The 26713-nt window shown below is 41.1% G+C and overlaps 1 protein-coding gene across 1 annotated transcript; it reads right to left on the minus strand.

The window, feature by feature from the left end:
- Positions 1-2322: 2322 nt before the first annotated feature.
- wipf1b (WAS/WASL interacting protein family, member 1b) lies at positions 2323-26713 on the minus strand. Its single transcript, XM_085799329.1, is given in 10 exon segments — positions 2323-3702; positions 6169-6282; positions 7730-7960; positions 8726-8826; positions 11544-11929; positions 11931-12280; positions 13897-14025; positions 14874-15003; positions 16088-16194; positions 26522-26713. Coding segments are annotated over 9 exon segments (1554 nt in total). The 5' UTR covers positions 16148-16194; positions 26522-26713; the 3' UTR covers positions 2323-3649.

The following is a 26713-nucleotide window of genomic DNA, read 5'->3' on the forward strand; positions in this document are numbered from 1 at the left end:
GAGTTGTCTGCGTCCCTTATTTTCATTTCTGAAAGGTGGCAACACTATCTGGGAGTGATTGATCGTCCGTATTTAAGACCCAACATACCTCAACAAGCTCTAAAAAAAATTTGGTTGGAAAAAATTAACACGTTTTCTTATTACACCAAAAACCAAAAACAGTTAGGCCAACATCAATATTGTTGGAGAAATTGTGGGCAACTGAATGCCAACCATTGTCATATATTTGGTCATGTATGAAAATACAGTCATTTTGGGAGGGGGTTTTAAGAGTCATGGGTGAAATTTTTGGATATAATATTCCTAATGATCATCCTCGGTATATCTAATTGATACCAGACGGTGTAATACGTAAAGAAGGCATAAACCTGTTCGAGATCCTATCACTTGAAGCTAAGAAAGCCATTACAAGAAGTTGTGTTTTTGTATTTCTGTATCTGTTTTTATTGATTGGGGAAAAAAAAAAAGTAAAAAGAAAAAAAAAGCTGAAGCAGCATCAGTGATAGGCCATAACACTTTATATGTATAATCTTGTAGCATACTTCTGTAAGAGATAAACATATGTATTAGTAACCTTTATGTCAATATATGCCAAAATTACCATTTCTAATAGGTTCCGTATATATTTTTTACTTATGTGCATGTATATCATGTACAGAATTCAATGCATCATATGATTGTATGATATGTATTTATGTCTTTTACTACAAATTGTGACCGTAACTGCAGAAAATGCTTTGTCTCCCTATAAGCCAGGTTGTCTAATGATGATAACGTGGCTATTCTTAATCCTCTACTGTTCTGGATGGTGACGACATTTAAAATACATCACAATACATTCCTGAGACACTTGAGTATCAAATTATTGCCAGATTTTATTGCACAAAAAAACATGTAAATCACGCATATTGTGTATCTGATAATACAAAACCAAAAAGTCTTCATGTGGATTCTGACACCGCAGTAAGTTCACCGTCCTTGTTTGTCCTTGTGTGCACTCTAATAAAAATAAAAAGCACCCCGCTTCCTCCCTGACCTCCCCCAGGCAGAGCACATGTATGTAAAGCATCTTAAAGCATTTTATTTATTGACGTAAATAGATTTTTGCTTCAGTATGATTGTCTTAAAGAAAAAGTCTCTTTGACACAAAAATAATAATAATAATATTGCATCACGTGTACAAAAGACCATTGGAAGCAGTGCTGGGTGAAGCCAAAAAAACAAAACATAATACTGCACAGTCCTGAAACATAACTTATAATAATACAGTCCTTCAATCAATACCATACAGGTACATACACAGCTCCTTCTCACACAATAACAAAAATAGATCAGTTCAATTGTAAACCCACGCTGACACAAACCCACACAACGCCTTTATAAACATCTGGACAGCGACACATGAAAAGTACCGTTCAGTGGTTCCAACAGAAACACAGATGTAAACACACACATACCTGTCAAAGGCACACGTGGCTTTGGCAAATTAAACACCCGCGTTTCCTCCGCATGTCTTTAAACGCAGCGCAAGGCAGGAACTTGGAAGCCATTTTTGGTTTGGTTTCCTTATTCGATGCTGTAATTAATTAATTAATTAATTAATTAATTAAAGGGATAGTAGCATTGGGGTTGTATGATCTACAAATAGCCCCTAAGTACGTTAATTGCAGTAGAAGACTCTCTGCACTCCTCCCGTTAGCAATGCCAGCCCATAATAGCCCTGCCCAGAGATTTACAACATACATTGTTGTGAATGGACCCAAAGAAACGGCCTATTTTCGCAGCCTAAAAGAGGTTTTATGTGGAAAAAAAACACACAGTTCCATTGTTGGCTATAATATAATTTTTTCCAGCCCTTCAAAGTGCAAGAAAAACACAGTTTTTATTTGGACCTAACCAACTCACGTATCCCTCCGCCCAGGGTTAGCGGCTTAGCGCCCGCCGATCAGCAGTTGGTTAGGTCCAAATAAAAACTGTGTTTTTCCTGCACTTTGAAGGGCTGGAAAAAATTATATTATAGCGAACAATGGAACTGTGTATTTTTTTTCAGGTAAAACCTCTTTTAGGCCGTGAAAATAGGCCGTTTCTTTGGGTCGATTCACAACACTGTATGGTGTAAATCTCTGGGCAGGGCTATTATGGGCTGGCGTTGCTAACGGGAGGAGTGTAGAGAGTCTTCTACTGCAATTAAAGTACTTAGGGGCTATTTGTAGATCATACAACCCCACTTTAAAAATTTTTTTACTATCCCTTTAAGAGTCTTTGCTATGCTAAATAATCAAGATAACGTGGCAATCCAGCAGCTGTATTGTATTGCTTCTGTTATTTTTTTTCCTTTTTCTTTACATTTACATCGTTCAGAGGTGAACAAACATACATGTACATAACGATTTAAGGCACAAAAGGCAAATTCCCTTAATTCTTATCAAGCAGCCTCAAAGAACAATCCTGAATCCCTCCAAAAAAAGAAAAAAGGCATGAGGGAAACACTGGTCCACAAAAAATAAATCAAAAAACAAACACAAAAGGGAAACAGCTTATCAACACATCTGTTTGGTTTGGTTCGCCCTGCGCTGCTGCAGATGTTGACAATAATATGACCTGAAGAAGTTGATCGAGCTTCGCCTAATGCTGTCTGGTACGGAGCACCGTGACGTTACAGGAAAAATAACCAAAGATTTACTTTATTTCATATTTTAACAGAAAGAAAATGTTAAAAATGAGATTCACATCCATCTAGATGTAATAATAGATTCACAAAAACAGCATAAAACTGCCATTAAGTCAACTACTTTTTGAAATATTTGTGTTAATTCATTAATAAATGACAGAATAGAGTCTTTTTTCTGATTGGCTCCCAGGTAATCAGTGGGTGTGACCAGCACTGTTATTATTATTTATTCATGAATTAATCTATAAATATTTTATTTAATTAGTATTTTATGCTGTTTTTGTGAATCAATTTAGAAATCTGAAGTATTAATTGATCATTTATTAAATAATTTTTTACAATTCTTATCTTTAATGGCTTGTAAAATATGATTTATTTTTTGTTTTTTGTTTTCTAAATCAAATTTAAATAGCTTTAATGACTTTTCTCCTGTGACATCAGTGGTTTGTTCACAGTCTGAGCTGTGTCGACTTCATTTCTCCATAAACGAAAGAGGAAACAAAAAGTCAATATTGATCAAGTTTCATGGAAATACTATTGTTGATGAGAAACTTTCATGTTACAGCGACCAGAGAGAAGAAATGAAATCACAAAATAAAAGGCTACTTCCTCCCAAAGTTTGGTTGTAAACCTGAAAAACACATGTTTTTTTTTAATATATTCTAGTACCAACACAGGCACATACTGTATGTGTTTTTATTATCATGTTCTCAGTGTACCGCAGTAGGAACAGGCGTCGGTCTTTGGATGCTGCTGCCGTTCTGCTGCTACAGAGGCTCGGATGTAAACTGTTACTTGGTCACACGAACGTCCGGTCCGGTCCACGCTTTTATGAGTTTTTTTTGTTTGTTTTTTTTACCTGTTGCAGTCCAGACAAACACAAATCAAGCAGCACGATGAGCGACAGAGGAGGAGAGGAGGAGGAGGAATAAGAGGAGGAGGAAGAGGACTGAGGAGTCTTCAGGCGTGGCTGCTCCTTCACCTGGGGATGGGAGGGAGAGGCGGAGCTCCTCTCTCCTTCTTACCAGGACCTGGACCAGAGGAGAAAGAAACACAATATACAATAAATATACAATATATACTTTTGTACGTTACATTTTATTTTATTTGCTATTTTATTATGTATAGTTTGTTCTTTATCCCTCTATGGTACACTGCATTATGATGCCAGTGGGGGAAAAAATATTTGGAGTGTTTTTATGTCTCAAAATAGACTAAATAAACATGATCTAAAGACATTTTAAAAAATTATTTATTTTTGGAAGTTTTTGGGATTTGTTGCCTGTAGGCAACATTGTACCATTACGGTTCATCATCTACTGTATTAGAAACAGCAGTCTCTGTAGACTTTCACCTTCACTGGCCTCATCCTCATCCACATTCTCATTCTCATCTTCCTCATCATCATCATAATAGCCTGATGTTTACTTTACTGCATCCAAAATCACATTTATTAAGGATAAAAAACAAAATTATGATGAATTATATGTTTTTGAACATTATATTTACACCTAAACACACACTACCATAGTCTCATAATGCAATTTTGATTCCATAATGGTCCACTGTCGCCTCAAGGCAATATTGCAATTTTCTATAATGGTACGTTGTTGCTTTCGGGCAACAGGCTCATTTTAACAAGTTTCCATTATTTAATAAGTAAATAAATTGCATGGAACTATTAAAAATTAAACTTTACTAATCTATTAGTGTAAATATATTTTTTTCCAGATGAAAAAGGGCCAGGAAGTTACTGTATGTTTTCAGACCGTTTTAGTGGAGCAAAATGGCAAACCTGTTTCCTTTGAAAAAGTCTGCAAAAAAGGGTTTCAGTGGCTTCTTGAAAGTCATGTGATAAATTAAAGCATTGTTATTGGTTCTCTAAGGTCTCCTCTCTTTTTTAAAGTATTACAGCATTAAATGGGATGAATTGTGGAGATGTGACAGGCCAAAAAGTGGTATGTTGCCTGAGGGCAACATGGTACCATAGAGGGTTAAGTTCTTATACTCTATGTTGTTATCGTCACTGTGTGTAATGCTGCTGCTGCACTGTAATTTCCCAGCTTGGGATCAATAAAGTATCTATCTATCTATCTATCTATCTATCTATCTATCGTTCTATCTATCTATCTATCTATCTATCTATCTATCTATCTATCTATCGTTCTATCTATCTATCTATCTATCTATCTATCTATCTATCTATCTATCGATCGTTCTATCGACCGTTCTATCTATCGATCTATCCATCCATCGATCTATCTATCTATCTATCTATCTATCTATCGTTCTATCGTTCTATCTATCTATCTATCTATCTATCTATCTATCTATCGTTCTATCTATCTATCTATCTATCTATCTATCTATCTATCTATCTATCTATCTATCTATCTATCTATCTATCTATCTATCTATCTATCTATCTAAATATCTATCAATCAATCAATCAATCAATCAATCAAAGAGAGGAGTTAGTTCATGTATTTGTGTGTTTATTAGAGGATGTTATGTGACGTTTCCTCCACTAGGTGGCGCTGTGAGATCACGTGAGGTTATATCATGTTTTATTTATCTCTTTCTTTCAAAAAGGAAAGAGTTTTGTGCTTTAATTTAAATTTTTAATGTATAACTTGGCTTGTAAAGTTGTTTTTTTTCCAATTAATAACATCCTCTAAATTTAAATACATGTCAGTAGATGGCATTATGGACTTCTGTATCTTTGGCAAAGAAAAAACAAACTTTTAAAATATTAATCACAGTTACTGTTTGTGCATACAGTTTATTTATTAAATAAACTGTATGTGACAAATGAAGCCTGGGACTTAGAGGTATTCATTGAACCCAGAAGAAAATCAAGTACAGCAGAGAAATACAATTAGAATACAGTATAAAGGACATTAGTGAAAGAGATTAGATTAGTGAAAAATATATATGTACATCCAATGTTATGTATAGAATACTAAAAATAGAATAAATAGAGAACTGAAATAGAAAAAACAACTATGACTTCCCTGAGGAGGAAATGATGAATAAATATAAAACAGATTAAAGTTTCAATTTGAGTCCAGTCGCGTTAAGAGTCGTTCCAGTGAACTTGTTCTGACATGAAATGTGTTTAAAGCTTTAAATTATGATGTCATACAGTGATTCGACCACTCTGCTTTAGTAGTGAACAGTGGTGCAATGAATAATGATTAAAAAACAGGAAGCTACAGAAGAATAAATGTGTGGATTTTTACTAATGAGTCATGAGTTGGTTGTAAACGTCTGAAAAAAACACTTTGATGGCAAATCACAGAATCTACATTTTAGTTTTCCAGCTGAAATCTGATTTATTTGCTTTTTTTTTTAACACTAACACAACTTTTTCTGTTATTTAACACTTAAATAAATGCTGTTTTAACATTTTTAATATGCAATTTTTAGCATTTTATATATTTATTTGTTGTATTTGCTTCTAAGATCGTGTGTGTGTGTGTGTGTGTGTGTCTGACCTTTGCTGTCGGTCTTGGCGATCTTGCTGGGGTAAGTCTTCTGGCACGGGACGTACGGCTCCGGGGGCGGGAGGTCGGACAGGGGGTGGAAGTTAAAGCGACACTCCCACTCGTCTGTTAACGAGACAGAAACAGACAAAAAAAAAAGTCAATCAGTGACGTGACATGACGAGGCGTTCAGGAACATGGCCGTGGGAAGTGGGGGTGCTGGGGGTGGCCAGAGTGAGATTGGAAAAAAAATATTTCAAATAATTATGAATACGTAGCCTATTAATAATTTATGCTGAATGTTTTGGTGACTAATTAGATCTTCCAATGTTGAACTCTTTCTAGACCTAAAGTAGAGTGTGTAATCTTCCCACTGAGAGAAACAGCAGAGCGCTCCCTGACAGCTCTCAGTGAGCTGCAGGTGAGTCGGCAGGAAAGCGGAGCTGTCCTTACACAGGTGTACACAGATGTCCATGTAAGTTTGTCATCTGGTTATCTTTCACGTGAACAGCTCTTTTACCAAGTTTGCAAATTGGCTGTGTGGTTTTTACCTTGTATTTGTGTCACTGTCAGTTCAAAACTAGAGAAAGTTTATTGAAAAGTTTCTTTCTCACCGTAACGGGAAAAAACGATTTAAATCGTGAAACTGATTTTTTCATGAAAAAATCTGAGATTTTACTATACTAGGCTGTCTCGCCCAGCCCTATGAGGAGAGTTGTAGTGTAAATAGTTGGATAATAATTCCTTATGGTGTGCCTAAACGGATTTTTGAGACAACAGAGGTGTATCATAGACTGTGATGGTACAGAGACTCACTTTATAGCGCCAATGACTATTAAAGCAGAAGTAAGCGATATTTTTGTGTTAATATACGTCTTAAATCTGCTCTGCTCTGAGCCAAGGAGAAAACTTTTCTCGTATCCTACAAGTTTTATCCAATGAGGAGAGAGAACGGCATGCAGGGCTGTGTGTGCAGCCAAGGGATGCGCCTGAATGTGGTGACGTAGGGACGAGGACCAATAGATCCATGACGAGGGCGGGGGCTGCTAACTCCATCGGCTGACAAGACGTTATGGTGCGTTCAAGGCAACTCGTAACTCGTGTTTTTCCGACCTGTGAAGTGGTACCAGTTCGATCTGGTACGAGTTCACGGGTCGGAAGTTACGAGTGGCCGTTATAGTGACTTTCACAGGTAAAACAGGTCGGAAAAACACAAGTGAGTTGCCTGGAACGCTACAAAGTCGTAAGTTGTGACTTGAAGCTGTAATTTACGGTTTCAAAAGCCTGCCTGGAACGCAGCATTAGCCAAAACGACCGGATCGCTTACTTCTGCTTTAAGAATGCCGACCAGTTTGTTATTAGAATAAGACTTAGTTAATAATAAGACACAAAACGTGGGCAGATTTCTTTTTTTTCTGAATTGTACGCTTTGCATCAGGGCTCCGTTCATTCTGTCGTTCGGGAGGGGGGTTTGTCGTCCTAAAAAAGGAATTTCTTTTTTCAGCACCCCCTGCTCAAAATGACTTCCAGCGGCCCTGCTCAGGACATCTCAACGCTTCTCCTGTGAACTCACCCTGGTTCTGGTTGTGGTGTGAGTTCTGGAAGCCGTTGCCCATGGGCGGGGGAGGGAGGGGCGCTCCTCCGGCGCCCGGCCGGTCCGGGGGGAGGGGGGGTCGACCGCCGCCGCCGCCGGGGCCGCCGCGAGAAGACGACTCCATGGGCGGCCGGCCAATAGGAGGGGGAGCTGGCGATGACCTCACGCTGCCGCCGCTGCGCCCTGAGGGAGGCGGCGGAGGAAGAGGTCCTGAAGAGAGGAAACAAAAAATGATGAGTTAAAGGGATAGTTCAACATTTTGGCAAATTGGCCCATTGCCATAATCCCTATAGTCATAGCAGTAGGTTTGTTACCTTTAATTGTCGGTGCAAGCTGTTTTTAGAACGGCGGAGCAGAGCCGTGAGCTGCTCAGAGCTACGCTACGTCAGAGGCTCATGGGATTTCTTGGTTTCCCTCATCAAACTCATCAAATACACAATCCAACAACTCCACAACGCTCTGGTGGACAAGTTGTGACCTGCACATTCACCACGCTATGAGATAATAACACAACGTTACCACACAGAGTTGTTTTAGAGGGAAATGCAGAGACTGTTGATGAAAAACTGTCGCTGAAGGCAACGCGCATCAGCAGTTTAGCATGAATTTCCCTCTACAACAACTCTGTCTGGTAACGTTGTGTTATTATCTCATAGCGTGGTGAATGTGCAGGTCACAACTTGTCCACTAGAGCGTTGTGGAGTTGTTGGATTGTGTATTTGATGAGTTTGATGAGTTTGAAACCAAGAAATCCCATGAGCCTCCGTAGCGTAGCTCTGAGCAGCTCACTGCTCTGCTCTGCCGTTCTAAAAATAGCTTGCACCGACAATTAAAGGTAATGAACCTACTGCTATGACTATAGGGATTATGGCAATGGGCCTATTTGCCAAAATGTTGAACTATCTCATTAAGACGCTAATGAGGATTAAAAATATGGATCTATTGATTAGTAGATTGATTGATTGGTTGTTCTACCTGAGCGAGTGGAGGACTGGTTCCTGCCGAGAGAGGGCGGCCTCTCGTTGGGCGGAGGAGGGAGCGGTCCGGCCCGGGCGTGAGCCGGGACGGGAGCGTGGCTGAAAAACAGAAAAATTTTAAGTACATTTAAGTTTTTTAAATCATGTAAATAACAACTTATAACTAAATAATCATAAATGAGCCTAGATATAGTAAAATTCAAAAAGTTAACCTTGAAAAAGCCGATACGTGTGAGTTTAAAACACACAAACTAGGATGGTTTTGTATTGTATTTTATAATATTTAGTTATATTATATGATCATATTTTTAAGTTATAACTTTATATGTATCTTGTATATGAGCATTTTACATATTTATCATATAATATAGTTTCATTCAAAAGATAACAGGCAATAATTTAATATAGATGTGGTTGTAAGAAAGAATATTTTTGTATAATTTGATAAAATTACATTATTTTCCCAAACGTTTTTTCCTATTTGGAGACAAAATGTTATATTTGTGTATAAATAGACTGTATAACTGTATAATAGACTGTATAAATAGATATTTGTGCATAAAACTGTGTATATTACAGTTAATCTGATTACTGCATAATGTGATTATCGCAAGTTAACCAATATTGAAAATCCTCCATTAACAGTAAGATAAATTATGAATAAATACAACATAAACAGATGTTCCATAGTCTCTATTAAAGTAAATTACACTATATTAAATTCATTATAAAAACCTTAATACATTAAAGTTTTATATTCACACATAAATGCATAAAAAATCTGAATAAAACATTATGATTTATGTGAACTGAGAGGTTTAAAAAGAGACCGATCACTCATGGTGTCGGCGGGAAGCGACATGCAGCAGTTTGCATGATGATGTTGCTGCAGCAGAAACGAGCGGCCATTAGATTTGAATCTATATGCAAAACGCGACAGAGCGACGGCCAGAGAGATTTCACTATCACACACTCATCACACACTTTATCGGAGTGTGTGAGTGTGATAGGAGCCGCTGTGTACACACCTGGCTGCGCCCGCAACTCATCCATCACCACTAAACAAATCAATCCACTCTCCCACACGTCCGTCTAGCTGCTATATTACAGTAAATTATCATAGTTTTGAGTTATAACTTTATATGCATCTTGTATATGAGCATTTTACATATTTATCATATAATATTGTTTCATTTAAAATATAAAAGGCAATAATTTAATATAGATGTGGTTTGAAAAAACAAAAATTTTGTTTGATTTGATAAAATTACATAAAGATTTCAATTCAATTATTGCATAATGTGATTATTGCAAGTTAACCAATATTGAAAATCCTCCAAGTGCAATAAGATAATTTATAGATAAATATATGTAGATAAGTAGATGTTCCATATTCCCTTTTAAGCTAAATTACACTATATTAAATTAATTATAATAAAGACCTTAAAGGACAATTCCGGGCAAATTCAACTCAGGGCTGTATTTTCATATCATTTTAGGTCTAAAAGAAGGAATCTGAAGATTTTCAGTTTAATTGCTCCTGTTTTGCGGTAGTTGTGTCTGTCCCCGCATCGCCACGGCAGCGATGAATAGGAGTGGATGGAAGTTCCGCTGCTTAGGCCAGTGGTTCTCAAACTTTTTTACATCAAGGACCCCTAAATTGACACAAATTAGACTACGGACCCCCATTGGACAAAGATATACACAAATATTTGTATTGAGACTGAAGATCATTACTTTTTTAGTCAATGTACGTTCAAATTAGGGCAGATGGCGTGATTTTTTGGAAATATTGTAGAGAATCTTCTGGAAAAAAGTGGTACAATTTCAAAAAATAAAAAAAAAATTTGGAGGAAAAAGTGGGAAAATTTTAAAGTTTAAAAAAAAAAAGCTAGAAAAAGTCAAATTTCTAAAATAAATTTAATAATTTCTCAAAAAAAAGTTAAAAAGTTCTAGAAAAAAAGTGGTAAAATGTCCCAAAAACAATTCTAGATAAAAAAAAAAGTGGTAAACTTTCAAGAAAAAGTTGTGGACCCCGTTCAACCCTATCAAGGACCCCTGGGGGTCCCCGGACCCTACTTTGAGAACCTCTGGCTTAGGCTGTTTACATCCGTCAAAGCCGCAATTTTTTTCCACAGACAGCGTCAGATCCCACACAGAAAGTACCTATAGGTTTTAATATAGGTTTGAATATGTGACATACATAAAATTGTCCGTTTTCATATATACGCATACGTATATAGGCTATATACTATATAGCCTATACACCGAGTCGGTAACCAAGGAAACGTCACTTCCGGTCAGAGCCGTGGGGGAAAACAAACCGATTCCCCCATAGACATAACGTGTGAAAACGCGGCATTTTAAACAACTATATAAACAACTCTTGGGCATCGTCTCCGAGTGTCTAGAGCCGGGCCGGCGGCGACCAAGGGAACGCCACCTAAACGTCAGAGCCGTGGGGGAAGACAAACAGTTCCTCCATAGACAGACGGATGTGACCGACTGAAAGACCCAATATTTTAAAATGTACGGACAACAATCGACAATCGTGATTCAAACTAAGACATGACAGTGGACAAGCGTTAGACAAAGGTTTAAAATGTCGCGTTTTCACACGTTATGTCTACGGGGGAATCGGTTTGTTTTCCCCCACGGCTCTGACCGGAAGTGACGTTTCCTTGGTTACCAACTCGGTGTATAGGCTATATAGTATATACAGTAGTATGATAAACTGCATATAGGTTTCATATGCACATAACTCATCCATCATCACCACTAAACAAATCAATCCACTCTCCGTCCGGTCCGTCTACCTGTTGAGAGAGCTGTTCCTCTGCGGGAGCCGCGGCGTGCTGTGGTCGTCTCCTCCGGCCGGCGTCGGGGGCAACGGGGGGGGGCCCGGTCGCCCCGGCGGCAGAGGGGGGCCGCCCATGTGGCCGCCGGGCGCCGAGCGAGGAGACGAGGAGGAGGGAGAAGGTTTGGAGTTGATGGAGGGAGGGGGCGGGGGGGGCATGTCGCGGGGCATCGACGGCCGGGCGCCGCCCATGGGGGGAGGAGGGGGGCGGTCGTCGGGCAGCGGCGGCCTCCCAGCGGGCGCCGGGGGCAACGGGGGCCGGCCGCCGCTGGACGGAGGAGGAGGAGCGGGGGCGGAGAAGCCCGGCCGCGGCCCCGAGGGGGAGGAGCCTCCCGGGGGGGGGGGGCAGGGCGCCGTGGCGACCCGGGGGGACGCTCGGACCGGACAACGCGGGGCTCGGCCTCGGCCCCCCGGGCAGCGAGGGAGGGGGCGGACCCCCCCGCGACTGGAAGGACGGGGTCGGTCGGGGCGTGTTGGGGACAGGAGGAGGGGCGCCGCCAGCGGGGGCTCCTGGGAGTTTAGGGGGGCCGCCGCCGCCGGTGTCGTGGCGGGACGTGAAGCTGGGGCGGGAGCCGCCGCGGCCGCCAGCGGGGGCTCCGGGGAGTTTAGGGGGGCCGCCGCCCCCGCCGCCGAAGGGGGTGGGGCCACTGGAGCGACCTCCTGGAGGGAACACGGGCCCACGGCTGGGGGCGGAGTCTGGAGGAGGAGAAGTCAGACATGTCAGCTTCACACAAAACACCAAAAATGTGTAAAAATTAAAATAATGTGCTTAAAGCTGTACAGAAAAGAAAATTGAGGTTGAGCCCACTCTGGGTCATAAAATTTGTGTAATAACTCATCTATCAGACGATGTAGGCCAAACTTTGTTCAAAATTCTATTTTTGAGTAAATCCAGGATGAAAGTGTGTATTTTTTTTTCTCATTGGATAATGCAGGCGCACGGATTATACGTCAGCCTGTACACGATTCACCAGCCACTGATATTGGATCCGTAATCCGTCATTCAAACGTCTGAGACACACACACACATACGGAGCTCGGTCTCGCCCCAAGCTTTGAATATCCCACCCGCTCCATAACGACCAATCACATTAGTTTTCCTTACTCGGGTAAACTCGTGTTGCAGCTCGTGACAACTCGGCGTGACAAACAGGACAAATGGCCATTTCTGTACACCTTTAAAGGTAGGGTCTGGAGTTTTGTTCGTTGCAGTTTGTAAACAAAACATTAAAACTTAGCCCCTCCTCTCGGGCTAAGCTGTGTAGCCTCCTGCCACCAGACAGCAGCGGTTGTCATGACAACAAAGGAAAGGAAATACAGTCCGAGTGAAGCGCTGGAGCCGTGGGCCGATAGCCGACCGTCACCGACACCGGGAGCCTCCGGTGTTATGTTGTTAACATAAATGTTTATTTTTGGGCACAAAACTCCAGACCCAACCTTTAAAGGAGAATTCCGGTCAATTTCTTAAAGGTGCGTTCACACCGGACCTTTTATTTTTATCGCGGGCGACAAGTTTACATCTTAAGTCAATGTAAAAATGTAAAAATCGCTGGGGCTCCGAGTGACAGCGGCCGAGCGACGGAGCGATTTTTTGCCCTGTCGATCGAGATGAGAAATCCCAAGTCTCTGGTCGTCAGTCGCTTGTCGCTACGGTGGGCGACCGTAGGAAAAGACCCGAGAAAATATGCGCAGAGGAGACCTAGCTCTCTTCCTGCTAGCTACACAACACTGCAGTTAAAGGAATAGTTCACCAAAAAATGAAATTCATTAGTGAGTCATTAGTGACTCTCCCTCATGCTGATGAATACTCCGGAGTAGTTTTTTATTCCTCAAAGTGCATCTGGAGACTCGGGAGGCCGGTTCCTAGTCCAACCAAAACTTTATATGAGAGTCAATAGGGCCAGACACAAAAACGTCCATAAAACTACACAAAAACCATTTAATATTCCTCCACACTGCTCGTCCACTGCAATCCAAGTTCCAAATTCAATACAGGACAGTTTAGGCTGTAAAAATGTCCTAAATGAGGTAGTTTCCAGTAAACTCTGGACTATCTCCCTTCAGGACACTTGGATTGCAGCGAACGAGCAGTGTGGAGGAATATGAAATGGTTTTTGTGTAGTTTTATGGACGTTTTGTGTCGGGCGCTATAGAAGGATTTCGTTGGACTACGAATGAACCGGCCTTCCAGGTCTCCAGATGCACTTTGAGGAATAAAACTTTACTGTATATATCACTGTTTATAAAAAACTATGTTTATTGTAAGGTTTATTGTCTAAGAAAAGCTCAGATGATCATCAATGACTTCTTACCTGTTGATTCTCTGTTTCCTGAAGACCTCAGTTTTGGCATCCCACCTGCAAACAGACCTCCTAAAGGAGACCCGCCCCCTCCTCCTCCTCCTCCTCCTCCTCCTCCTCCACCGCCGCCTCCTTTAGGTTCTGTAACGTCACAAATTAAGTGTAGTACGTTATATTCACTTTTTTTTTTCAGTCGAACAGCTGGTCGGGAAAAAGTAATTTATCTGGAACTAACCAACTCATTCAGTATTCCTGTATTCCTCCACACAGGAATACTGAGTGAGTAACACAATAGTTAGGCCTACTTTTCCTGGTAATTAGTTAGGATCTCTGTCCATAAAATGATTTTCTTAAGCAAAAAAATATATGTATATATGTCCTAGCGCTAGTGAAGAGTGCAAAACCATTAACTTTGATAAGGACATGGCTAATTTACCTCTTAATTTTGGTAATAAAAGGTGTTTCAGTCATTTACCACCGTTATTCTTAACGCATTTTATTTAATTGTGGTGATTAACACATTTATTCTGACAGGACTAAAGCTTATTCATCAGTTTATCATATCACCACTTCCCATCGTGGAGCTATTTCTCACCAGGCAGATGGACGCTACCACACCTAGTCATTGATATGATGTAAAGACCAAATTTTCCAGTCAATCAGTTTTCAGATCAGATAAATGCACATCAAAATATATAAATTCTTACCACGAGCAAACTAGCGACCAGCTACACATTGTATGGTTATTAAAAAATATTACTTTTGATTGCTTGCAAATGAAATTAAATCAGTAAAAACAACAACTTCTTCATACCAGCATTTATATGATAATTTATGAGGTTATATTGGCTGGATTAGGTATTTGGGTTGGGGTTATAACCCCCCTAACCCCACCATAAATTACACCCCTATGTCACATACTTGGATAGAATAAATAAATAATGAATGATGTCAGTGGTGGTGTGTGGAGAGAGGACGTTCAGACTTACTGTCCATCACGGGCGCACTGCGATCATTGGTGACGGTTTTCTTTAATCTGGCGCCTTTACCGATGTCTGACAGCAGAGCGCTGCGGCCCTGCTGCTCGGAGCGGTTCAGGCTCGGCTTCTCTGTGTTGGCCTGAAGCAGAACAGGAAGAAGATGACACATGTTTGATTTATTTATCGATTTCAAACATGCAAAACAAAATAAGGCACAATTTCAGTTCATTCCTTCGTCTGTGAATAACATAAACAAGTTGAAGAATAAAAACTGGAAACAAAAACACAAAAGCATAATCATACATATTTGAAAAGGAGTGAGAAGAAGCTGTTTAATCATGAATAAGTCACGGTAACCCTTTAATTTACAGGACGCTAATTATGTGATAATGTCAAGAAATAGCCAAGAAATAACAATTAATTGCATCATAATGTCTAGAAATAACGGTCAATTTCATAGTAATGTTGAGAAATACAGCCAAGAAATAACATGAGATTGATTGCATAGAAATAGCCCAGAAATAACGGTCAATTGCAAGAACTTTGTGGAGAAAAATTCTGGCCTTTTATTCCCCCCAAAAAAGCATGAAAAGCATATGTAATCTTTAACCTTTATGAAAAACATGACCTTACTATGAAATTGACTGTTATTTCTTGGCTATTTCTCCACATTACCACACAATTAACGGCCTGTAAATTAAAAGGTTGCCTACACCAAAATCTTTCCAAGAATGTTTGTCTTATTTCTTGTCAAAATGTCTCATTTCTTGTCAAAACTAATCTCTTCCCACTTAAAATAACTTGTTTTTAGATAATTTTCACTTGTTTCAAACAAAATTTCACTTGAAATAAGTAGAAAAATCTGCCAGTGGAAGCAAGTTTTTTTCTGCTTGTAATAAGAAAGAAAAACTTGCTCCACTATCAAGATTATTTTAAGTGAAAATATGCTTGAAAGAAAAAGAAAAAGTGTCTAAAAACAAGCTACTTTTTATGTGATGAGTCTTAGATGTTTTGACTAGAAATAAGACAATAGAAATATTATTATTCTTGGTAAGATTTTGAGTTTTTGCAGTGTAAATCCCTTGTCCCACTTCATTTATTGCCCTTTATGACGTTGTTTGTGTTAGGAAAAAGAAGACACATGTTGTTTTTGTGACACAGTTTGTCCACCGGGTGTCTCCACTGAGGACCGGACGGACGGACGGATGACTTGGATGACTTACCAAATTAAAGGTGGGAGGAGGGGGAGGCCCCGGGGGAGGTGGGGGAGGTGGGGCTGGCATCTTCCTCTCTCCCTCTCTGTTACACTATCTGCACTGGAGGCTGCGCCCTGCAGAGACACACAACACACACACACACTTTAAACAAACAGGAAGAAGGAGAGTCCATTGATTGATGATTGATGATTGATTAGAGCAGCAGCTAAATGCACATTTCTCACATAACAGGGCTCAGTCATATTTAGTTCAAAGCAGTGACGGTTTGAAGCGAGTGCTAAAAACCGCCGCAGCTGCACACTGCAAAAACTCAAAATCTTTCCAAGAATATTTGTCTTATTTCTTGTCAAAAAGTCTCATTTCTAGTCAAAATTTATCTCTTTTCATTTAAAATAAGACTCATCAGCTAAAAATTAACTTGTTTTGAGATCATTTTCATTTGTTTCAAACAAATTTTCACTTGAAATAAGTAGAAAAATCTGCCAGTGAAAGCAGGTTTTTTGTGTTTATAATAAGAAAGAAAAACTTGCTCCACTGTCAGATTTTTCTACTTATTTCAAGTGAAAATATGATTGAAATAAGTAAAAAGTGTCTAAAAACAAGCTACTTTTTAATGTGATGAGTCTTATTTTAAGTAGAATGAGATTTGTTTTGACTAGAAATGACATCTTGACTAGAAATAAGACAAATATTCTTGGTAAGATATTGAGTTTTTGCAGTGCAGCTTCTTATACAGGAAAAAAAAGAAAAGAAAAGAAAAGAAAAGGCAGCTGAGCCGGCGTTGTTGCATATGAAGTGACTTCACAGTCAATTCACAGTGTCCACAAGAAGCAGCGGTGATAAAACACAGAGTTTCACTTCCTCCCTGTGTGAGTTATAAATATATAGCTATATGTATATTACTGCTGCAGCACCGTCCCTGCAGAGGTCGACTGAGGTTGGGACTGAAGGTGTCGACAGGAAAGGAGTGAGGTCGATGAAGTGGTGGTGGTTGTTGTTGATAAGAATCAGAAAACAAATTGCACTTGACTGAAAATGAAAAGGTCCTGCCTTTCAATCTGATTTATTCTTATTTTATCTTTTATTTCTTTGGCGTTTGTTGTAAGTGGACAGTTTACAGAGACACTTTAAAGACACTGGGAACAACATGTCTCCGATGAGCTGATTTACTGACCGACTATAAATGTTTCATGTAGCAGGAACTTTACTGTCAAGTTCCTGAAAACGTCCTGTAAATCAACTGTTAAATTGTTCTTTTCTCATCAGCTGTGACACAGACAGGACGCAGGGTTTTGTTCCGCTGAGGCTCAGAAAGAAAATACAGTCAGACACAGAAAAAGCTGCAGACAACAGAACCAACGATGTTAATGATGATACTGAAGCTAAAGCTAACGTTCTGCTACCTACGGTGGCCCTGAAGGCTCAACACACTGAGGAAAACTGACACAAAGCTACATGTTCAAGAAAAGAACTTGGCAAAAAGCTTCCTACACAACAGGAAGTGTTTCTGGGGACACAATAAAGTGAGGGACACAATAAAGTGGGGGACACAAGAAAGCAAGGAATCGGTTTGGGGACACAATAAAGTGAGGGACCGGTCAATAAAGCGAGGGACCGGTCTGGGGACATAATAAAGCGAGGGACCGGTCAATAAAGCGAGGGACCGGTCTGGGGACATAATAAAGCGAGGGACCAGTCTGGGGACACAATAAAGCGAGGGACCGGTCAATAAAGCGAGGGACCGGTCAATAAAGCGAGTGACCGGTCTGGGGACACAATAAAGCGAGGGACCGGTCAATAAAGCGAGTGACCGGTCTGGGGACATAATAAAGCGAGGGACCGGTCACAATAAAGCGAGGGACCGGTCTGGGGACATAATAAAGCGAGGGACCGGTCAATAAAGCGAGGGACCGGTCTGGGGACATAATAAAGCGAGGGACCGGTCACAATAAAGCGAGGGACCGGTCAATAAAGCAAGGGACCGGTCAATAAAGTGAGGGACCGGTCAATAAAGTGAGGGACCGGTCTGGGGACACGATAAAGTGAGGGACCAATCACAATAAAGCGAGGGACCGGTCAATAAAGTGAGGGACCGGACAATAAAGTGAGGGACCGGACAATAAAGTGAGGGACCGGTCAATAAAGCGAGGGACCGGTCTGGGGACACAATAAAGCGAGGGACCAGTCTGGGGACACAATAAAGCGAGGGACCAGTCTGGGGACATAATAAAGCGAGGGACCGGTCAATAAAGCGAGGGACATGATAAAGCGAGGGACCGGTCTGGGGACATAATAAAGCGAGGGACCAGTCAATAAAGCGAGGGACCGGTCTGGGGACATAATAAAGCGAGGGACCGGTCAATAAAGCGAGGGACCGGTCTGGGGACATAATAAAGTGAGGGACCGGTCACAATAAAGCGAGGGACCGGTCAATAAAGCGAGGGACACGATAAAGCGAGGGACCGGTCTGGGGACACAATAAAGCGAGGGACCGGTCAATAAAGCAAGGGACCGGTCAATAAAGTGAGGGACCAGTCAATAAAGCGAGGGACCAGTCTGGGGACACAACAAAGTGAGGGACCAGTCAATAAAGCGAGGGACCAGTCTGGGGACACAATAAAGTGAGGGACCGGTCAATAAAGCGAGTGACCGGTCTGGGGACACAATAAAGTGAGGGACCGGTCAATAAAGCGAGGGACCGGTCAATAAAGCGAGTGACCGGTCTGGGGACACAATAAAGTGAGGGACCGGTCAATAAAGCGAGGGACCGGTCAATAAAGCGAGTGACCGGTCTGGGGACACAATAAAGTGAGGGACCGGTCAATAAAGCGAGGGACCGGTCAATAAAGCGAGGGACCGGTCTGGGGACACAATAAAGTGAGGGACCGGTCTGGGGACACAATAAAGCGAGGGACCGGTCTGGGGACACAATAAAGTGAGGGACCGGACAATAAAGTGAGGGACCGGACAATAAAGTGAGGGTCAGGGGACACAATAAAGTGAGGGACCGGTCACAATAAAGTGAGGGACCGGACAATAAAGTGAGGGACCGGTCTGGGGACATAATAAAGCGAGGGACCGGTCAATAAAGCGAGGGACCAGACAATAAAGCGAGGGACCGGTCTGGGGACATAATAAAGTGAGGGACCAGACACAATAAAGTGAGGGACCGGTCAATAAAGTGAGGGACCGGTCTGGGGACATAATAAAGCGAGGGACCGGTCTGGGGACATAATAAAGCGAGGGACCGGTCAATAAAGCGAGGGACCGGTCTGGGGACATGATAAAGCGAGGGACCGGTCAATAAAGCGAGGGACCAGTCTGGGGACACAATAAAGTGAGGGACCGGTCAATAAAGTGAGGGACCAGTCAATAAAGCGAGGGACCGGTCTGGGGACACAATAAAGCGAGGGACCGGTCAATAAAGCGAGGGACCGGTCAATAAAGCGAGGGACCGGTCTGGGGACACAATAAAGTGAGGGACCGGTCAATAAAGCGAGGGACCGGTCAATAAAGCGAGGGACCAGTCACAATTAAAGTGAGGGACCGGTCTGGGGACACGATAAACTGACATGTTGGCCCAATTCCAATCCGACCCCTCACGGACTCACTGACTTAGAGGAGCGTTCACGGGAAGTCTGTGAGTGTGTGAGTTCTGTTCCACTGTCAGATCATCAAGTCAGTGAGTCAGTGAATGAGCCCTTACTGCCCCCCCCCCCTTACCGTCAGTCAGCACCGATGCTGACTTTGGGTAGGGGAATTACCCACAGTTCATAGCGTTGTGAAGTCAAACACATGAGATGCCGTTGGAACGCAAGTGTTAAAAAAAAAAAAAGAGTAAATTACCACACGTAGTCAGAGAGAGCTCCGCTGTCCCTTTATTGTTAATGGACAGGAGCAACAACAAAAAAAAAGAAAGAAAGAAAAAAAAAAAGAAGTTTACTGTCAGTATTAACGTGCAGTTTGTGATTATTGATGATGATTTGATCAGATCTGATCCGGGAATATTTTGTTTTGAGTCCGCGCCCCTCACACTAGGGCTGAACGATTTATCGTTTTCTGATCGAAATCGCGATTTCAAACAGCGCGATCACGTGATCGTCAAAGCTGCGATTTTTTTCAGTGCTCCTGACTGACCTAGGATCTGTTTTCGACTATTTCACACATGCATGCCGTCTCCGTCCCATGCCATGTTTCTTAATAAATAATTTTCTAATCAATGCTTAACTTTAGTTTTCATTCTTCCATTAGAGTAATGACATTTATTTTGAATGGAATGATGTAATATCTGTTAATGTTACTGTACATTATGTATATTGCACTGAAACATGATTTGAAGAAAATCGTGAAACAAATCGAAATTGAAAAATCTGCCAGAAAAATCGCAATTAGATCTTTTCCTAAAATCGTTCAGCCCTACCTCACACACCTTGTGCGTGTTGAAAGTACAGTAAATTATCGGCCCAAGACCGGAGTCAACAACATGTTGTTGTCAAGGTAACGTGTCGTGAGAGAGGGTAAGTGCTGTTCCATTCATGTTTACAGCATCTGGACCCTCACACACTCTCACACTCTGTCACTTAGAGCTGACGTCACTTCAGTCAGGGAGGGTTCAGGGCCTGAGGCTTTAGGGGGCGGATTGGAATTGGGGGGTTATTGACATGGACTGTTAGCTTAGCATTAGCCTTTAGCCTTTAGTCCGTCACTTTATTGTGTCCCCACAGAAACACTTCCTGTTGTGTTGGGAGTTTTTCTTTAGACTGAAATCTTGCCGCATGAACTCACTGCACAGTTACCAGTTCAGTTACGTAGCCTAAAAAAAACGCTGCGAAATACAAAACTAGTGAAACAACAACAACAACAACAACATGATGAGGACAGAAGAGCCACTCCCTCACACGTACACTACAGACTATAATGCTGCTTCCCCTCTCGTTCACACACACACACACACACACACACACACACACACACACACACACACACACACACACACACACACACACACACACACACACACACACACACACACACACACACACACACACACACACACACACACACACACACACACACACACACACACACACACACACACACACACACAGAGCTACTTCCTGTATGCAGCTGACAAACAGGAAGTCACCACGCGGCTCTAGCAGCACCACAGCCATCCGGTTGCCAGGACGATGATGATGATGATGATACAGCTACGCATCAGTTCTGTCATGCTCCTCTTCCTCTCTCTCTCTCTCTCTTCTCGCTGCATCTGTTTATCACCTTTTTCTCTCTTCCTTCCTCCTTCTGCTTTCTTTCGTCTGTTCGGACGCTGAACCGAGCTGCTGCCCTCCTCCTCCTCCTCCTCCTCCTCCTCCTCCTCCTCCTCCTCCTCTCTTCCTCCTTCTTCTCTACGCCTCTCTATTTTAATCTCCATCTCCATCTCACCTGCATCTCTCTGTCTTTTATCTTTCATCTCTCACACTGGAAGAAACCGACACCCTTTCAAAATAAAAGCTCAGCAGCTAACAGCTAGCTAGGTCTGCTCAGGTTAAAGGTGTGCACGGATCAATTTTGAGATTTTGGGCTGTTTTTCTTCCTTAACATGTCTTCTTTCAGAAAAGTCAAAACAAATGGTAGAAAATCCACATTAAAGTTTTTAACTATGACATTTTTTACAGTACAAGGCCGTTTTCTCAAAAAGAGTTTTTCAGACTCAGACTCTTAACCTGAAATCTCCACTTCAGCAGCACTTACAGACACCAAACCTTCCAGTTTTATTCCTGTCTATATTCTGAAGGTTTTTACAGAGGGGATTGTTGATATATCATTCACAGCCTGATTTATACAACATTTTATTACTAAAAACATGACAAAATTTGATTTTTTTTTTTTAGATCTGGTGACAGTATTTTCTCATTTACAGAGTGATAAAAAGAGATATCCAAAATCCTCCTCTGTAAAAACTTCTGACTCTAATATGTCAACAAAATAAAACAAGAACTTTGAAAGCAGCTTTATGCATTGTTCAGATTTCTGTTCTGGAAATGTAGCTATGCAAATTAGCGCATATTTCATTCGTTATCGCCCCATTTATATATTTAAACATAAAATTTGACAAAACTTGTAATATAAAAAATATTTGTTTTAATGTGAGTGATAAACTTGGTAAGTTTCATGGTGATATCTGTTAGTTAAAATTTTTACCCTATTCACCTGCAGTGTCTCCCCTTAAAGAAATATTTCACTTTTTAAAAAATAAAATCACAGAACTTTCCCACAATGTTCCAGTTCCAGTTTTCTTGTGTTTTCTCAGTTCACACCTGTAAATTACATACCGTACATGTCGCGTGCACGTGAACGCATCACAGAAAAGCCGAGACTGAAACTGTTTATGAACAAACACGAGTCACGACTTCACAGTTCATCAGGAAACGAGAGAGGCTGAGGTTCTTCAAGGTGATGGAAACTCCCCCACCCTCCCTTCCCCCCCGGCCTGGTTCTGCAACGATGACCGACTGATTGATTGACAGTTGCTACGGGCAACCACAGGTAAACCAAGATGGACATTTACTGTTGTGTTTATACTATTCTTTATTACAGAGCGACAGCGAACGAAGGAAGGAGCTGCAGAGGAAACGAACTGAGGCTCGTCAGGAAACAGACCTGAGTGTTGAAATGTTACGATGCACGACACACACATTTGCACACACGCACACACACACACACACACACACACACACATTTGCAAACACACTAAACTTTGCATTGAAATAGAGCTGCAACAATTAAGCGAACAATAATCGATTATTAAATCGATCGGCAACTATTTTGATAATCTAATAATCAGTTTGAGTCGGGGTTTTTTAAGAAAAAAAGTCCAAATTCTCTGATTTCAGCTTCTTAAATGTGAATATTTCTGGTTTCTTTGTTCCTTTATGACAATAAACTGAGTCTCTCTTTGGTTTGTGGACAAAACAAGACATTTGAGGAAACACTGATTGATATTTTTCAACATTTTTTAACATTTTATTGACCAAACTACTAATCGATGAATCATTTAAATGATCAACAGATTAATCGATAGTGCAAATAGTCATTCAGCCCTACACTGAAACAGGATGGAGAGGGTGGAGAAGGAGATGTGAGGGTGTGGACGCACACACACACACACACACACACACACACATAGAATATGGTTCACATATGTTCCAGTTTACAGTCGGTCGTTAAAACATCTCTTCATCCTGCGACTGAACCTTCTGAGCTACATGACCTCGTTAAAGTTCCTGCAAACACACACACACACACACACACACACACACACACACACACACACACACACACACACACACACACACACACACACACACACACACACACACACACACACACACACACACACACACACACTCTGGAGGCTCTTTCAAAATAAAATAAAATGCCACATGTTCGTTAAGTCACAACATTACATTTCTTCTCCAGGTAAAAAAAGAAAAAAGATTTATCAGATAAACTTCAGTCGCTGCAGAGTGACAGAGGAAAAGTGTCGTCAAACACCTGAGAGGAAATTAAAAAACAGTTTGACAACATGCTAAAACATCAACCACTATGTTTCAAACACTATATTATTATTATTCACCTTCTTTCTTTCTTTCTTTCTTTCTTTCTTTCTTTCTTTCTTTCTTTCTTTCTATCACCACTCAGATTCAGAGGTTTAACCTTAAACCTGACTAAACTAAACTAAGCCTGAGTGCAGGAACATGCACTGCAAAAAATCAAATATCTTACCAAAAATATTTGTCCTATTTTTAGTCAAAATGTCATTTCTAGTCAAAGCAAATCTCATTATACTAAAAATAAGACTCATCACATAAAAAGTAGCTTGTTTTTAGACACTTTTTACTTCTTTCAAGCAGATTTTCACTTGAAATAAGTAGAAAAATCTGATAGTGGAGCAAGTTTTTCTTTCTTATTACAAGCACAAAAAACTTGCTTTCACTGGCAGATTTTTCTACTTATTTCAAGTGAAAATGTGTTTGAAACAAGTGAAAATGATCTAAAAACAAGTTGATTTTTAGGTGATGAGTCTTATTTTAAGTGGAAAGAGTTTAGTTTTGACTAGAAATGAGACATTTTGACAAGAAATAAGACATATATTCTTGGAAAGATTTTGAGTTTTTGCAGTGTGTGGTGATGATGGTGGTGGTGGGTGGAGCTCTGTCGCCTCCCGTCGTTCAACGTTTCTCTGACAGTAACAGAAACAAACGCACCTCCAGTAACTCAGTCAGCAGCGAAAAACATGAAATAAACCTGGAGAGAGTTCAGAGCTGTGGAGCTCAGAGGAGGAAGAGGAGGAGGAGGAAGAGGAGTAAATGTGTGTGCTGTGCAGGAACTGTGCTGAGTGGCTAAGCTAACATCCTGTGGTGCGTTCACATGCAGCTGTTTCTGCAGACAGATGTGGTTCTGTTGCTGCTGTTCGACTCAGCAGAGGAAATTTACCTCCTGAACGTTTCTCTCTGCTTCTTCTAACACAACGTTACCACACAGAGTTGTTTTAGAGGGAAATACAGAGACTGTTGATGAAAAACTGTCCCTGAAGGCAACGTGCATCAGCGGTTTTGCATGAATTTCCCTCTAAAACAACTCTGTCTGGTAACGTTGTGTTATTATCTCATAGCGTGGTGAATGTGCAGGTCACAACTTGTCCACCAGAGCGTTGTGGAGTTGTTGGATTGTGTATTTGATGAGTTTGATGATGAGGGGAAGAAATCCCATAATGAGCCTCCGTAGCGTAGCTCTGAGCAGCTCACGGCTCTGCTCCGCCGTTCTAAAAACAGCTTGCACCGACAATTAAAGGTAACGAACCTACTGCTATGACTATAGGGATTATGGCAATGGGACAATTTGCCAAAAATGTTGAACTATCCCTTTAAGCTACAGCTTCATCAAACCTAGTTAGTTTATTTGCTTTTCTACAGTTTCTTTTTCCTCAACGGCACAAAAAAGAAAAGAAAAACAGACTTCCTGTCAAGACCACGATGACATTTAAGTTTCACGCTGCTCAACATCAAGTGAAGCTTCATGCAAGATGTGCAACAATAAAACACGTGCACTAATTTAACTGATGCAGCAGGTTAAAGAAACAACAAACTCTCATCTCATTCATACTAAAGCAAATCTGGTGAATGAACCGAAATAATCAGCAACTTTCATCAGAAACCAGTGGCCACACACACACACACACACACACACAGATAACATCCTGCCAGTGTGAACCAGTGTAAACTCTAATCAACTCTGTGACAAAACTGATCTAATCAATCAAATCAAATAAAAATAAAAAACAGAACAACTCCTTCTTCATCTTCCTGCTTCATATTTCACATTAAATCCATGAAAATGAACCAGAAGCTGCAGAGACGACAGAACAGAAGCTGAACTTTAACTTTAAAAGGATATTTCACCCAAAATTGAAATTGTCTCACTCATTATCTCCTCCCCCTCATGTGGACTAAGGGCTGGGAGAAGTTTCAGAGTCCTCCGTGGCTTCTCTGAGTTACAGGGGGTCTCGGCGTAGCAGTGCATGTCCATATAACGGTTGCAAATGGACACCAACTGTCTTTGTAACAAAAAGACACACCAAAAAACATCCAAATACCTCCATGCTGCTCGTATGTAATGTCCGTCTTGTATTGAAGCCCCGAAATGCAAAATCGTTCCGACAAAAATTTTAAAAGTCTATATTTCAAGCTTGTTTGTAGTGGAAGCTTCTCGAAGCTCCTCTTCCTGGTTCGTCCAAATCTCGCGAGATTTGCGCTTCTTCAGATCTTCAGACGATCGTCAGTGCGATTACTGACGCCGGCGCAAATCACGCGAGATTTGGACGGACCAGGAAGAGAAGCTTCCGCTACAAAACAAGCTTGAAATATAGACTTATTTAATTTTTTCCTGAACAATTTCGCATTTCGGGGCTTCAATACAAGTGAGACATTACATACGAGCAGCATGGAGGTATTTGGATGTTTTTTGGTGTGTCTTTTTGTTACGAAGACAGTTGGTTTTGAGTGAACTGTCCTTCCTTTAACTTGAACTTCCTGTTCCCTCAACTGACCTCTGACCTTGACCTCTGACCTTGACCTTCCTGTGGAGCTTCTTTAAACTAAACCACAAACTAAACTCTCTCTCTCTCTCTCTATCTCTGTGACTCAGACGTTTCTTAAACATTTCTTCTGCAAACCAAAACAATTAAATAAAGAATCCAAGAAGCTGCAGATTCAAGTTTCAGGAACTCGGCTTCAAACGTCATTTAAAAAAAAACGAAGCATCGACTCGTTTCTCGCTAAACGCAGCGACGACAGGCTTCAGGCCCGTTTCACTTTCACCGAATAACACGACATCGACGACGTGGTGGAAAAAAGCAGTGGACGGTTCTTTACTTACTCAGTGTGAGTCCATAGAAGAATCAGCAGCAGGTTCAGAAGGAGAAGAAGCAGAAAGAGAAGCAGCAGCTCAGTTCATTCCTCAGTAAAAACAGCGAGTGAAGTCGGAGCGGCTGAGAACAGAGGGAAGCGGAAGATTAGCAGCATCTGAGAGGCTGAAAAAAAACACTCTGCACTTCTTGATTCCTCTTCC

Source organism: Trachurus japonicus, chromosome 15, assembly GCF_045865225.1.
Source record: "Trachurus japonicus isolate A0001 chromosome 15, Traja_1.0".
Classification (NCBI taxonomy): Eukaryota; Metazoa; Chordata; class Actinopteri; order Carangiformes; family Carangidae; genus Trachurus; species Trachurus japonicus.